The sequence below is a fragment of the Armigeres subalbatus genome, unplaced genomic scaffold (assembly GCF_024139115.2).
Source record: "Armigeres subalbatus isolate Guangzhou_Male unplaced genomic scaffold, GZ_Asu_2 Contig1299, whole genome shotgun sequence".
In the NCBI taxonomy this organism is placed as follows: domain Eukaryota; kingdom Metazoa; phylum Arthropoda; class Insecta; order Diptera; family Culicidae; genus Armigeres; species Armigeres subalbatus.
In genome coordinates this window covers 188,713-202,100 of record NW_026942064.1, presented here as the reverse complement: position 1 = coordinate 202,100, position 13,388 = coordinate 188,713, and the positions used below count along the sequence as shown (strand labels likewise).

Genomic DNA, 13,388 nt, shown 5'->3' with positions numbered 1-13,388 from the left:
TTCCGATCTTTCGGCAGAAGATGAGTGACACCCCTAGTGATGAATTCCGGTAGCTGCCCGGGGTTATCTAGTACAGTGTTGAAGCATTCCGCCTTCGTGGACCGTTGTGAGTTTTTTATATCAGAAATTATGCACAAAATCGGGTCCCGGTTAAGCATATGCGGTATTTCGAAAAATTTCGTTTCAGTTGGTTCGAAACGAAATTCCGCGGAATTTCGCGGAATTTTAGCATGGCGAAATCACATTTCTTGATTTCGTTTTGTTTCGTAAAATTACAAAAATTTCGCTAGAAAAAACTTGCTTCTAACGAAATTTTACGGAATTCCGCGGAATATCGAATCAAATTTTAACTTAAACCATTCTTTATATTATCAAAATTTTGGCAGCGCCGCTGAACAAAATCGTTTTATTGTTTTCAAAATTTTAGGTTATACAATTTTTTCTATTAACGCTTACTACATAACCCCATTCTTAGTCGACAAATACGTACAGTCACTCTCAAAATTGAGCGTACAGCATGAATTAGACGAATATATTCGAAAATTCCAAAGGAAATTTAATTGTTGGCTCGGTTGTTTTCAATGCATTTCAATATTCATCCCTTCCTCCAATGTATGCGTACATAAAATTGTTGGATTTTTTTCTCTAAAGTTCATTTATTTGAAAATAATCTCAAAATACGCCTATTAGATGTGACAAAATTGAGCGTACAGCTAATGTTTTTCTATAAAATTTCTTATTATTAACACGATAAATGTATTTTAATATTGTTTTTTCATGATTATATTTATAATAATAAACATCCGCTACTTAAACATTCAATGTTTTGAATTTAAACCATGTTTTAATCAAAATGGCGAACAAGTAAGATGTATAAACAATGCTATTTAACAATTCAATGCTGCTGGGCAAAATAGATACTTTACGATATGGATTTCACCGGCATCGTGTCTTATATATGATAGATAATCGAAATCGAGCGAGACATACGATAAATTTGGGAAAATTCAGTCGATAAATGATGAAAACAGATGTAAACATACAAAGAAAACGGCAAATGTTGGGAACGGCATATTTCAAATAAAGTATAACTTCATTTAAAAGTCGATGTATAGGTAGCTTATAAGCTCAGGACACTCAGTAATAATAATATTACTAAAAGAGCAGCACACGGATACATTATAAGATGTCATTTCATATTTAAAAACTCAGTCACCGTAGCACAATAGGAAAAAAGGAGGTATTTTTGGCCAAAATTATGAATCCTGCAATAAATGGTGGTATTAATCATGAAAACATAGATAGAAACGAAACATATTTTTTTCGAGCCTTTAATGGGGTATGGGACCAATTTTTGGCATAGTATAGATTTTAGTCATATTCTACAGAACCAACGGAGTTTTGTCACTTTTTTTGGCTTGCAATAAGCCCGCTTGATGCTGGATAAAATACTACTGGTCATATAAAGGGTTTTACTGTATATTCGTGTCACAGACAAATGGACGCAACACAGTTTTCCTAAAATGATCAAAAAAGCACTATTAGCTTCTGGTGTTGAAAATTCACTGAATAAAACTTATTGAACCAGCAAAGGAGAGTAGAACAGATTCAATTAGCGTCATAATGTGACATCAACGAAATGGAATTTCATTTATTTTTTTTTTTTTTTTTTTTTTTTCTTTATTTGAGAGATTTCAGCCTTGGGCTGGTTCATCTCTTAAAAGTGAAAATTTCATTTATTTGATATTTCCATAAGATTTCTTTCATAAATATAAAAACGTATTGTGACAAGGAGTTATTTAAAACACTACTCATCCACCACTTTATGACACGTTATGGTTAAAAATCATGGTCTATAATTCGCTTCTATTATGTAGTAATACCAAAATTGTAAATTTTGAACCCCTTCTCTTCTACTGCGTGACGCTTTTTATGTGTTAGTTGATTTTTTCTTGAATTAGGCGCAACGTTAAGACATAACCCTCCCCCTTCAAATGTTATGTAAATTGTGTTCGTCACTATTTTCAGTTGAAGTGGCATTATTGAGTAACTAAGATGAAAATTTAAAAAGAAGAACTTTACCAAAACATCTGATTAATCCCCCTAGCGGTAATGTTATCTTTCTCGTACATTATAAGAAAATGTATTTTGGCCATAACTTTTGAGCCCATAGTCCGATCCAACCTATTTCTAATAGGGAGCAATGGAACAACGTTCTCTGATGAATGAAACTCGTTGCGAGTAAATCGGTTGGGTGTAAGTGCCTAAAAAATAGATAAGATAATTTTTGCTCACACACATACAGACATTAACATACACGTACACACAGACATCACCTCAATTCGTCGAACTGAGTCGATCGGTATACAACACTATGAGTGTTTGGGCGTTCTTTTTAATGCTTTTGGAGCAATCATATAGCTTCTACGTATACTTAGTACACGAGAAAGGCAAAAATAGGCATTTTTTAAAAATCATGTATATTACAAAGTTGTGAATTTGGGCAGAATTTTATTCATGGTCCTCAAAGCTTAAGCATTCAATAGTATAGTGCATGATGTTTTACTGCGGGGTATTGCGGAGTACCAAACTGTTTTGTTCGTTAAAAACTGCGTAAAATATGCTTTTACAAAACTACTTAAAACTAAATTCTGGACGGAGCTATTATTACATTATCAAGCCTATTGCATAGATCTGTTTAAGAGCTTTGTAACGATATATAAATATGTTACTTTTGAGACGAAAATATGGCAAAACTGGCCGTTTTCCCAAAAAACGTAAAAATATCATTTCTAGGAGGGGCCAGTTTGAACGCCCCCCACCCCTCCCAAAAAAATCTAAAAAATAAAAACCGTCCTGATTATAAAAATATAGGTTGTAAGCTATGTATTCATCACATTTTACTCGCTCAACTCGAAAATTGGCCTTTTGGTAGTTTTGGCCACTTTTTTATATGGGGCTGTCCTATTGTGCGTAGGAACAAATTTGGTTGAATCATTTAAATTCATCAAGATATCATTAAATAAGCTGCCAAACTCTTGAAAAAGTTTATTTTTACTCGCCACATGGAAATCATCCAATTGCATCCTTTATGGTAACAGATCGTGGAGTTTAATCCAAATTTAATTATGAAATTACGATTTGAGGCTATATTTACAATATTCAATCAGAAGTGCTCTACGGGGTTGAAAAGCTGTTTTTATGTTCGGTACCTTAACATGCACCTTGTACTTTTAGAATTTGACTGTGAATGATTGGATTCAATAATATTACTCTTAATGAAAGACCTGAGACAATAATCGAGCTTTAAAACAAATTTAAGTTAAAGACATACTAAATTTGAATTATGTCATTCCTAACATTTGTCGTTTTCTCTGTATGTTTACATCTGTTTTCATCATTTATCGACTGAATTTTCCCAAATTTATCGTATGTCTCGCTCGATTTCGATTATCTATCATATATAAGATAAGATGCCGGTGAAACATACAAATTAAAGCATTTATTTTGTCCACAGGCATTGAATTGTTAAAAAGCAATGTTCTTACCTCTCACTTGTTCGCCATTTTGACCAAAACATGGTTTAATTTCAAAACATTGAATGTTTAAGTAGCGGATGTTTATTATTATAAATATAATCATGAAAAAACAATATTAAAATACATTTATCGTGTTTATAATAAGAAATTTTATAGAGACAAATTCGCTGTACGCTCAATTTTGTCACATCTAATAGGCGTATTTTGAGATTATTTTCAAATAAATGAACTTTAGAGAAACAATTTCAACAATTTTATGTACGCATACATTGAAGGAAGGAATGAATATTGAAATGCATTAAAAACAACCGAGCTAACTATTTAATTTCCTTTGAAATTTTCGAATGTAGTCAACTAATCCATACTGTACGCTCAATTTTGAGAGTGACTGTATGTAGTTTTCTTCTATAAAACGTCTTCAGTGTTTCCAAGTTTCAAATTTATATTTTGTTATATTTTTTACTATTTGTACAATATGAATACGGAAATGATCGTGTTGCTGTTGGTCATGGAACGGCAGCCAGTCCGGGAGAACGCGAAGTAAAGAAAAAACTACCTCTTGTAGTAGAAATTTGTTTAACCAGTGTACAATCGATCTTGTAGATGCTGATCACGCCAGCTAGTGTGGAGAAGAGCACAGTAGTGTATGCAGAAGAGCACAGAATTATGTAGTGCGGAATCGATCGTATTGTAGAAGCTTATTAAACGAAGCACATTGAATTGCGTTGGATTGATTTGAAACACAGTTTTCGTCTTCTTGTTTTCAAAATAACTTCGTTTACAATAAATATTTAGTCGCTTACCAAGGGGCTTCACATGAATTACCTTCTCTACTAACCAACGATTCCTTTCCCGTAGCGCTGACGGAGATGCAGAGCATTCCTCGGTCTTTTATAACAGCGGTTATCAACCTGGGGTACATGTACCACTGGGGGTACTTTCGCCGGGCCCAGGGGGTACCTCGGACGAAATGCTTAATGGCGGATGAATTACAATTTTAAATTAAATTTATTGATAAAGTTTTGTATTTTTTTTTATTTCTAGGCATTGTCTAGTACATAATACCTATATGCATGGCGATCAGTAAATCATGGCCTATTGAATCCTGCCATCACGGTGTAAAAAAAATGGATTGTTATCGAAGTTTCATGCACCTCTGATATTTTTTCATAGAAAGTTAGGCAAGGTCATTAGACATGAAGTACGGGGTTTTTTGAAATATTTCATCGACGATTTTTTGAAAAAAGTGATTTTTAATGTTTTCTTCTTTGATATACCGTACAAAAAGTCAATTGATAACTCAATAAAGGATCAATCATTGTAATTAATCCTCAAAATTGAAAATGTACACATTTGTAGACTTTTTTGAGTAGAAAATCTATCTTAAAATAGATCTAAATATTTGAAAAATATCAATTTCTGTAATTCAAGCCTTCCTAAACTTTGTTTTTATTATTTTATTTTTCATTTTCGCGTTTTCATTTTTCTAGCAATTATCTTCTTTTTCCAGCCCAAATATGGTTCTCTATTGAATGTTGTAATCACATTTCTTTCATCCGACATTCGAACTATGAGACCAGCCCATTGTCAGTCTGCCATATTTTAAAGGGTTCATATTTTCCACTACCATGTACAATAACCTTACCAAACATTGTTCGCAGCACATTTTGCTTGAAAATCTCAAATCCTTACTGGCCGGCTTATTATAATTACCACGCTTCATGTCCGAAACAGGCTATTGGATGGAGTAATACACAGCAAACTCCATTTCCGGCTGCATGTTACGGAAAATATATTGTTGCTACAAGCACAACTGTCTCACATTTGATTGATTCCATATTTGTGTGGGTCGTTCATAGTTTTATGAGCAGTAATCTGGTAAGTTGTAAAAAACCCTTTTTGCACCCAAGGAATAATTATGATTTTATAATGTTTTTGAAGATAGCGATTTACTCTTTATGTGTGCTATGAAACCGTTATACATAAGTAGTACAACAATGTTACTAGGGATCATTATCCCATTTCACAAGCATTCCAATGTGAACTATTTCTTCAACGCTTCCAATCATCTCCTGTACATCCTCTAATTTTTATTTCTATCCGTAACAATGTACTTCATACTGGTAGTGTGAGTGGATATGTCCTTTCTCACCATCTCAATCTTCAGTGAGACAAAAGTCTCCACCACTACTCTGCGATCGTTTCATAAAGAGCTTAATTTCATCTACAAAACCTAGGAGCATATGCATAAGATCTACCAAGATGAAGTACATGGTTACATGCAGAGACAGAGATAAGCTTAGTAATGTTTGTGCTAAGAAAGTAAAGGGGATATGTTTGAAGATGTATAAACAAAATTAACCTTTGAAATGCAGTCAAACACTGACAAAACACTAACAATTCTGTAAACACTAGCAATGACGTTTCCCATGAAGAATGTCTGCTTTAAATAGGGTTACCTCTGGCGTACATATCCAGTTTTAAGACTAAGCTATGTCTCGTACAATAAAGAAAAATAATTCAGATGGAAACGAAATTCGCTTTTAATAATCTCTCAATTCTCGCTTAACTTTTCAAAAGGACCTAAGTAACATTTTTTTTATGAATTAATTTGAATAGCGCAATCAACAGAAAAACATGAAAGCTATTGATTGCTGTATTCAAATTAATTCATGTAAAAAAATGTTACTTAGGTCCTTTTGAAAAGTTAAGCGAGAATTCTTCGGGTGGGCAATTACGGACATGAAACGTTAAAAGCACCCTAGGATACTTTCAGATTTTTCTAGCGAAAGATGCAGCGTGCAATACTCGGTGAGAGGCCAAAAAAGACATGTGGCTCATACGCATGAATTACAAGCAAAATCCATCATCAAATGAGAAAACATTCTGAATCTCAAAAAATACGGCGCACTCTAGTGGGCAGGTCATCTGATAAAAATGTCAGAAGATAGAAATACAAAACCAATATTCATCAGAGATCAATATAGATGCCAGAGATAGATTATTGTTTCAGCAAAGATTTCAAAACATAAAAAATAATACTAAAAATACTTTACGAACGCTTGAACTTTAAAAATGTTTTTCAATATTTTATACCCGTGTCAAGGTAGGTTAACTATATAGATACGAGAAAGGCAAAAAGGCTTCAAATGTGTATATAATCTATTTTGAGGGGTAAATTACAATGATTGATCCAATGTTGGGTTATCAATTGACTTTTTGTACGGTATATTAGAGAAGAAACAATAAAAATCAATTTTTCAAAAAATCGCCGATGAAATATTTTAAAACACCCCGTGCCTCATTTCTAATGACCTTGCCTAACTTTCTGTGAAAAAAATCAGAGGTACATGAAACTTTGATAATAATCCATGTTTTCACACCGTGTGCCATCCACAACCAGTATGGATGAAGAGATGTGGGACAAAAGATCAAAAGGGCAAAACCTCGAATGAAATAATTTTAGAAATCTTTTATGCAATCTACCGGGTCCAAATAGAATGTTGAATAATACGTTAAGAATATTATTCTTGACTAAAATCTAGAGTCTGCAGATTCGAAAGCCTCCATTTGAAAGACATGAAGACTTTTTCCCGAATAGCCCAGTTGCTTCGTTGCAAGAGAATTGAAAGCATCCTTCTACGTTTCTCGGAAGCCTCCTTTCGAGTGACCCGGAAGCAGTATTTTAAGAGGTTCGAAAACTTTCTTTTAAGAGGCCCGAAAGCCAAGCTGTTTTTAAAGAAGCTTTCTTTTTTTCTGCTTCTTTTAAAAGCCTCGGATCTTTTCAAGGGGCTCGGAAGGGATTTTTGAACAGGCTCGACAGCCTCATTTTAAAAGGCTCGGAAGCTCCAACTCTCAAGTGGGTTGGAAGCCTCCTTTCTAGAGGCCCGGAAATTTTCTTTTAAGCTTTCTGCTTTTACCTTTTTTCTACTTTTCTCCTTCTTTTAAAAGGCTCGGAAAACTCTTTTCATAAGGCTCGGAAGGCCCCTTTCAAGAGGCTCGGAAGCCTCCTTTCAAGAGGCTCGGAAGCCTCCTTTCATTTAAAAAAATAAAAATTTCAGAAAAGTTTAAAGAGAGACATATATCCGTTAGATTTCATGTCCATTTTTTATATACTTCAAGAGCTCACTTAGCTCAGTACTATAAAACCACGCTGACAAGACGATATGAAGTATGCTTCAGCATAATTACATTATTCTTATGTGAACTAAGTTTTTAAACGAAATTTGAATCCGAATTTCTATATTTTTATACTTACTGATATAAAAGTGGCATAAATGCTGGGTTATTGCCTTATCGCCAATGATATGCGGCGAGAATGCAGTGATTTATCACAGACTGCCTCTTCTGTTATTATAACTCTATTGGTATTAAAACAGTAATTTGACTTCGAAAAAGTGAAATCCGAATTGCATACATAATGTAAAACTAATTTAATTGAAATTCCGCGGAAAAAAAATTAAAATTTCGTTTCGTTTCGAAAAATTTCGAATCTAATGAACCTTGATTTCGTTTCGTTTCGAAGTTTCGAAAGTAAATCTATTTTTCGTATCGTTTCGATCCGAATCAACATAGACATTTTAAATTTCGTTTCGATTCGTTTCGTTAGGAAAAAGTGTGTTATCGCATACCCTTAGTCCCGGTGCAGCCCAATTCCTGGTATACCGGGTAGCCTCACGTATGTCTTGGGTGGTCACGTTGATAGCGGTCATGTCTCCAATTCCACCACAATATCGCTCTTCTTCTGCCATACACACCCCATCGCTGTTGTGTATGACGGGGTTCTCCCATAGATTGGACCAAAACTGCGTGACTTCTCCAATCTCCGGAAGGTCCTCGCCAAAGTCGGCTTTGTCGTTTCGGATGAGGTTGTAGAACTCCCTTTCGTTGATGTTGAACATTCGATTTTGCTCCTTCCTCTTCAAACATTCTCCATAACGGCGCAGTCGTTTAGCAAGAGCACTCAACCGCTGTACATGGGTGTCGAGGATCTCAGTTATGTTCGCCTCGGTGAGATCACGGAGTTCTGTGGGTTTCACAATTTCAGCAACATTCCGAACTAGCCTGGTTGATCGATTCCCCTGCTTGTACTGTGTTCATCGACCAATCTTTGACCGCAGTGTGGTGATGCGGGTTTCCAGACGTCGCTCGTTGGGGCGTGCGACTCCATCACTTTCACCTTGTGGGCGCGTTCGCAATCCCAACGTTCTTACAACAGCCACTGCAGCCGAATACACGATAAATTGCAGCTCCTCAAGGTTCTCCACGGATTCCAAGCACTGTGACAAAATATCCTGGTTAAGGATGCTTACTGTACTCGTCAACCGATAGGAGTACTGCAACTTGGGTATTCGGTGTCGGGACATGGGGTCTGTCCCAAGGAACTGTGTAACTGCTGTGCCCATATGATTGGCTAGTTCGTCCTTCAATTGCTGTCGTTGCAATTCCACTGTTGGTCCTGGAGCGGCTGGTGGAATTAAATCGCGACGGTTACTTCCGATTGATGCATCCAACCCAACAGAACTTCTTCTCGACGTATCGCTCGATCTTGCCTCCTCCTCCTCTTCTAGTTCCCTCTGCACTTCCCGCTTGATGTACTGTAAGTCTTCTGGAGTCAGCATGTTATGTGACATAATAGCTCTCTGGCGTGTGTACAACTTGTTCTGGTCAAGCTGGGGTGCAAACCGTGGGAACCTATCATTGAACATCTCCAGCATCACGGGTCTGCCGGACGCATCCGTCTCCATCCTGGTGCAATCGTAGTAGCAACGGATCGCGTACTGATTCATCTCCCTTGTCCACATGATCCGTTGCCGTCGGCGGCCCGCTAACGTGAGTGATTGACGTCGATCAACCACAGGAACATCAGCAGGTGCAGCATTGCCTTGGTGATTTCTTCTGCTGCCCTTTCTGTTTTGCCTTGTCGGCACGGGCTGAGCCCGATGACTAGAGGGAGGCTGTTGCACCTCTCCTTCCTCTAGCCGCTGGCCGCTCGCTCTGTCCCCCGTTTCAGGACCAGCTCCAGTAGGGGCTCCCTCGTCGGGCAATCGCATGGGTGGTATTCTTCTTGAGCGTAACTCCATATCTGAGTGTGCTTTCATTCCCGGAAGCTATGGGTTCTGTAAAGTTATTTAATTCTTTACAGTGCTAAACTGCCGCTAACCGCAAGTCGAACACATCTGTATATGGGGCTCCATATACAGATGTGCTCGACTTGCGGTTAGCGGCAGTAAATAGCTATGTTCAAGCGCCAGTGTTCGCCCGAGGGTGGTTTTTCTTTGGTGCTTAGGAATTGGGCCTTCAGCTCCCACCTACTCTAAATGGACGCCCAGGGTATTTCACCTGAGCTCCCACCTACTTATCATTAATATTATTATCATTATTATTATCAACATTTGATATTATTGAGCTAGCTTCATCTACTCGGGTAGGCATTGACTAAAAAGGTTTTCGTATGTCTTTGTTAATCATTTGTCCTGTTAACATTATACAAATTCAATGAATTTGGACCACAGGATTTTACATATAAGCTAACTGTTAAATCCTGCCGTTACCGTCGTCTATTGTGTTGAAGTAAAGGGCCACTGGTAGAATCATAGTTTTATATAGAGCAAATGTCGTTTCTGTCTTCATGTTGCGGGACCCAAGCTGGTTACGTAATCCGTAGAATACCTTATTCGCAGCAGCAATACGTGTACAACCGTTCCAAGGTAAACAAATTCTTTAACAACTTCAAACACATCCCCATCAACCACTACCTCAGCACGAACACCACTAGGACTTTCTCTATTTCTACCCGCAACCATGTACTTTGTCTTGGTAGACTTAATAGTTATGTCTATCCTCGTCGTCTCCTCGTCAGTAGGACAAAATCCTCCACCACTGCTCTGCGATCGATTCCAATGAAGTTGATGTCGTCCGCAAAGCCCAGGAGAATATGCGACCGTGTGATGATAGTATCTTTCCTCTGCATGCCAGATCTCCTTATAGCGCCCTCGAGGGCAATGTTGAACAATAAATTCGAAAATGCACCACCCTGCTTCAGTCCCTCTGAGGTCACAAACGAGGTTGACACTTCGTCTGCAATCCGAATTCTTTATTTCGCGCCATCCAGCGTGGCACGTATCAGTCTAATCAGTTTCGCCGGAAAACCATGTTCGGACATTATCCGCCACAGCTCATTTCACTGAGTCGTACGCTGCTTTGAAATCAATGAACAGATGGTGAGTATGCAAATTGTACTCTCGGAATTTATCAAGGATCATCCGCAGGCTAAACATCTGATCAGTCGTTGATCGGCCCTCACAAAAATCTGCCTGATATTCACCGACGAAGGACTCCTCAAGTGGTCTCAGTCTGTTAAATAAGAAACGCGACCGAATTTTGTACGCCGAGTTCAGAAGGGTGATCCCTCTGTAATTGGCACACTCTAGCCTGTGCCCTTTCTTAGAGATTGGGCATATGAGGCCATCCAACCAGCCGGCAGGCAATTCTTCATCCTATCATATTTTCAGTATAATGTGGTAGATCGATTGATCCAGCTGTCTAGTCGGTTATTGCACATGGTGGGCGCTGGCGCAGTCTTATGCCGCGCACCATTGACAGTTGCGTAAACCTCCGTTTCTATCCATGTTCTCCTGCGCTTCATCTTCGTGGTGCCATTTTTTCTGCGGTGAATTCGTTTCTCTTCTGCCCTTGCTACATTGTACCGCTCTCTATTGCAACGGGTACGAGCCACTAGCATTCGACTCCTAGCCGCATTTTTCTCGTCCGTCATTCGCTGGCACTCTTCATCATACCAAACATTTTGTTGGCGTCACTGCGCAGTGCCTAACATTTCCTGCACTGTTGTAGTCACAGCTTCGTGGATATTTTCCCACAATCGGTTGACGTCGCCAGATCCGGTGGCATCTCCTATCCGCTCGTCCAGCTTCTGGTGGTACTATTCAGCAACCCCTTCAACTGACAAGCGTGGGATATTGAAACGCATCGTACTGTTGTTTCGTGAATTCGTGACGCTGGATAGTCGCGCCCGAATTTTCGCAACTACAAGGTAGTGATCCGAGTCAATGTTCGGGTCTATGAAGGACCTTTCTGTGTCGGGCACTCTCCGTAGGCCTTAACAAGGCTCTCATAGAACGTATCCTTCACGTCATCAGGCTTATCGTTCGGTGGGGCATAGATGCTGATCAAGCTGTTGTTGAAGGATTTGCCCTTCTTGCTCAACATGCGTTCTATCTGAAACACTTCCGATCTCGCACCAATTTACGTAATCACTCTGATAAACGGCATTAAAAGCGATTGGCAAATAATATGAAACATCCACAACGATAATTTTATTACTTTGCCGAACAAAAATTGCCCATTTAATGCGTGCAAAAAAAATTCCGATAAAAGTTATATTAGATATTTATCATTGAATATAAACTTCCAATGACATTATGGATGATGAATAATGAGGATGACTAAATTTTTATTTACAGCAGCAGAGCTTACCTAGCAGTGACATGAAAAATCCGTATGCGACGCAAACCGTTGGGCAGAACAACCAATGTCGCGAAATGGCCGATGTCAGTGTGAACGGGTTGCCGATGATCGACACAGAAAAGTCGGAGCACACTAGATTGAACAGAATGATGTTCATCGGAGTCCAGAGCTGAAATGAAACCGTAGGAAAATAGGTAAATGAACAGATATTTTATTAGGTCAAATATACCGCCGGAAATAATTTTAGCGCTAGCGCTGATTTTCATACAAATACGTCAAACGTCATGTTTGTGATCAAAATCCACAAAATCCATTGAAAAAATAAGATTTCTTACCCCATTCCCGGCCTAACATGCGTACGATTTCATTATTTAATTGATATTAATGACCGAAAGCAACTTTTCCTGAATTTTGATGGCTGTGCAATACTGCGATGGGGTTCACTTCTGCCTTAAGAATAGCTATTTTCGCTAAACATCGCTTAGAAAAACTTTTATTTGATTTAAATTAACGAGGTGCAGCACTCATTTCAGTCACAACGATGGCTTTTCCGGCATACCTCAAGTGACTTCGGCATACGCAATATTTCACTCAATCTCTCAGCATCTTGCTATCAGTCTCTCTTAGGACGGTGGAAGTGCGACGCTAACAAAAAAAATCACGTTCCACGACAACGTGATGCCAGAGGGTTTTATTCAGAGCTTAAAATATTCATCTTCATGAAGCAACTTCAGTCCGAATTTTGACAAACATCGCATGAATATACAAAACATAGAATGACATAGTCAGACGACTACTCCACGAACTCATTCATTCGACTGTCACTGAATGTGTTTACTATGTGCAGAAAAAACATAATTATCATTGTTTATGTTGATGTTTACCGCTGAAAGTGCCTCGCGGATGAAAATCGGATTCAGTCCTGTGTGATAAATCACTTTACTCATTTGAAACGTGTTCAGATTTCAGATAATTTATCAATTTGTAAAATGTGCATAAATATTCAATGACTAATATTCAACTGAATATTGACTGTCCAGAGCCGACTATGAATGTGTCGGAAGTGAACTGACAAATGAAGAAAAATGGACTTCACTAAAAATTTTCGATTATTTTACACTCTGGTTTTATTCATAATAACTTTTATTTCGTTGAGTTTGGTTTGGCTCACTCATCCAAATAATTTCCAAACACCTAAGAATATATTTTTATTCACATTTGAAATCGAGAGAATTATAAATAAGATGATAGCCCCAACGTATTAGACAGTTTTCCTATTAACGATGTAGGATTATTTCCATATTAAAATAAGGCTCCTTGGGTCGAGGAGATTTTTTGTTTGGTTTGAGCAGAGTGTATGTA

General features: G+C 37.9%; 1 protein-coding gene across 2 annotated transcripts in view; it reads right to left on the bottom strand.

The window, feature by feature from the left end:
* Positions 1 to 13,388, bottom strand: part of LOC134202596 (vertebrate ancient opsin-like) — a 128,473-nt gene that overhangs the window by 56,304 nt on the left and 58,781 nt on the right. For both annotated transcript variants that reach the window (XM_062677614.1, XM_062677613.1), the window contains one exon: positions 12,036 to 12,195. In XM_062677614.1, coding sequence (XP_062533598.1) covers positions 12,036 to 12,195 — 160 coding nt within the window. The remainder of the gene's footprint in view (positions 1 to 12,035; positions 12,196 to 13,388) is intronic.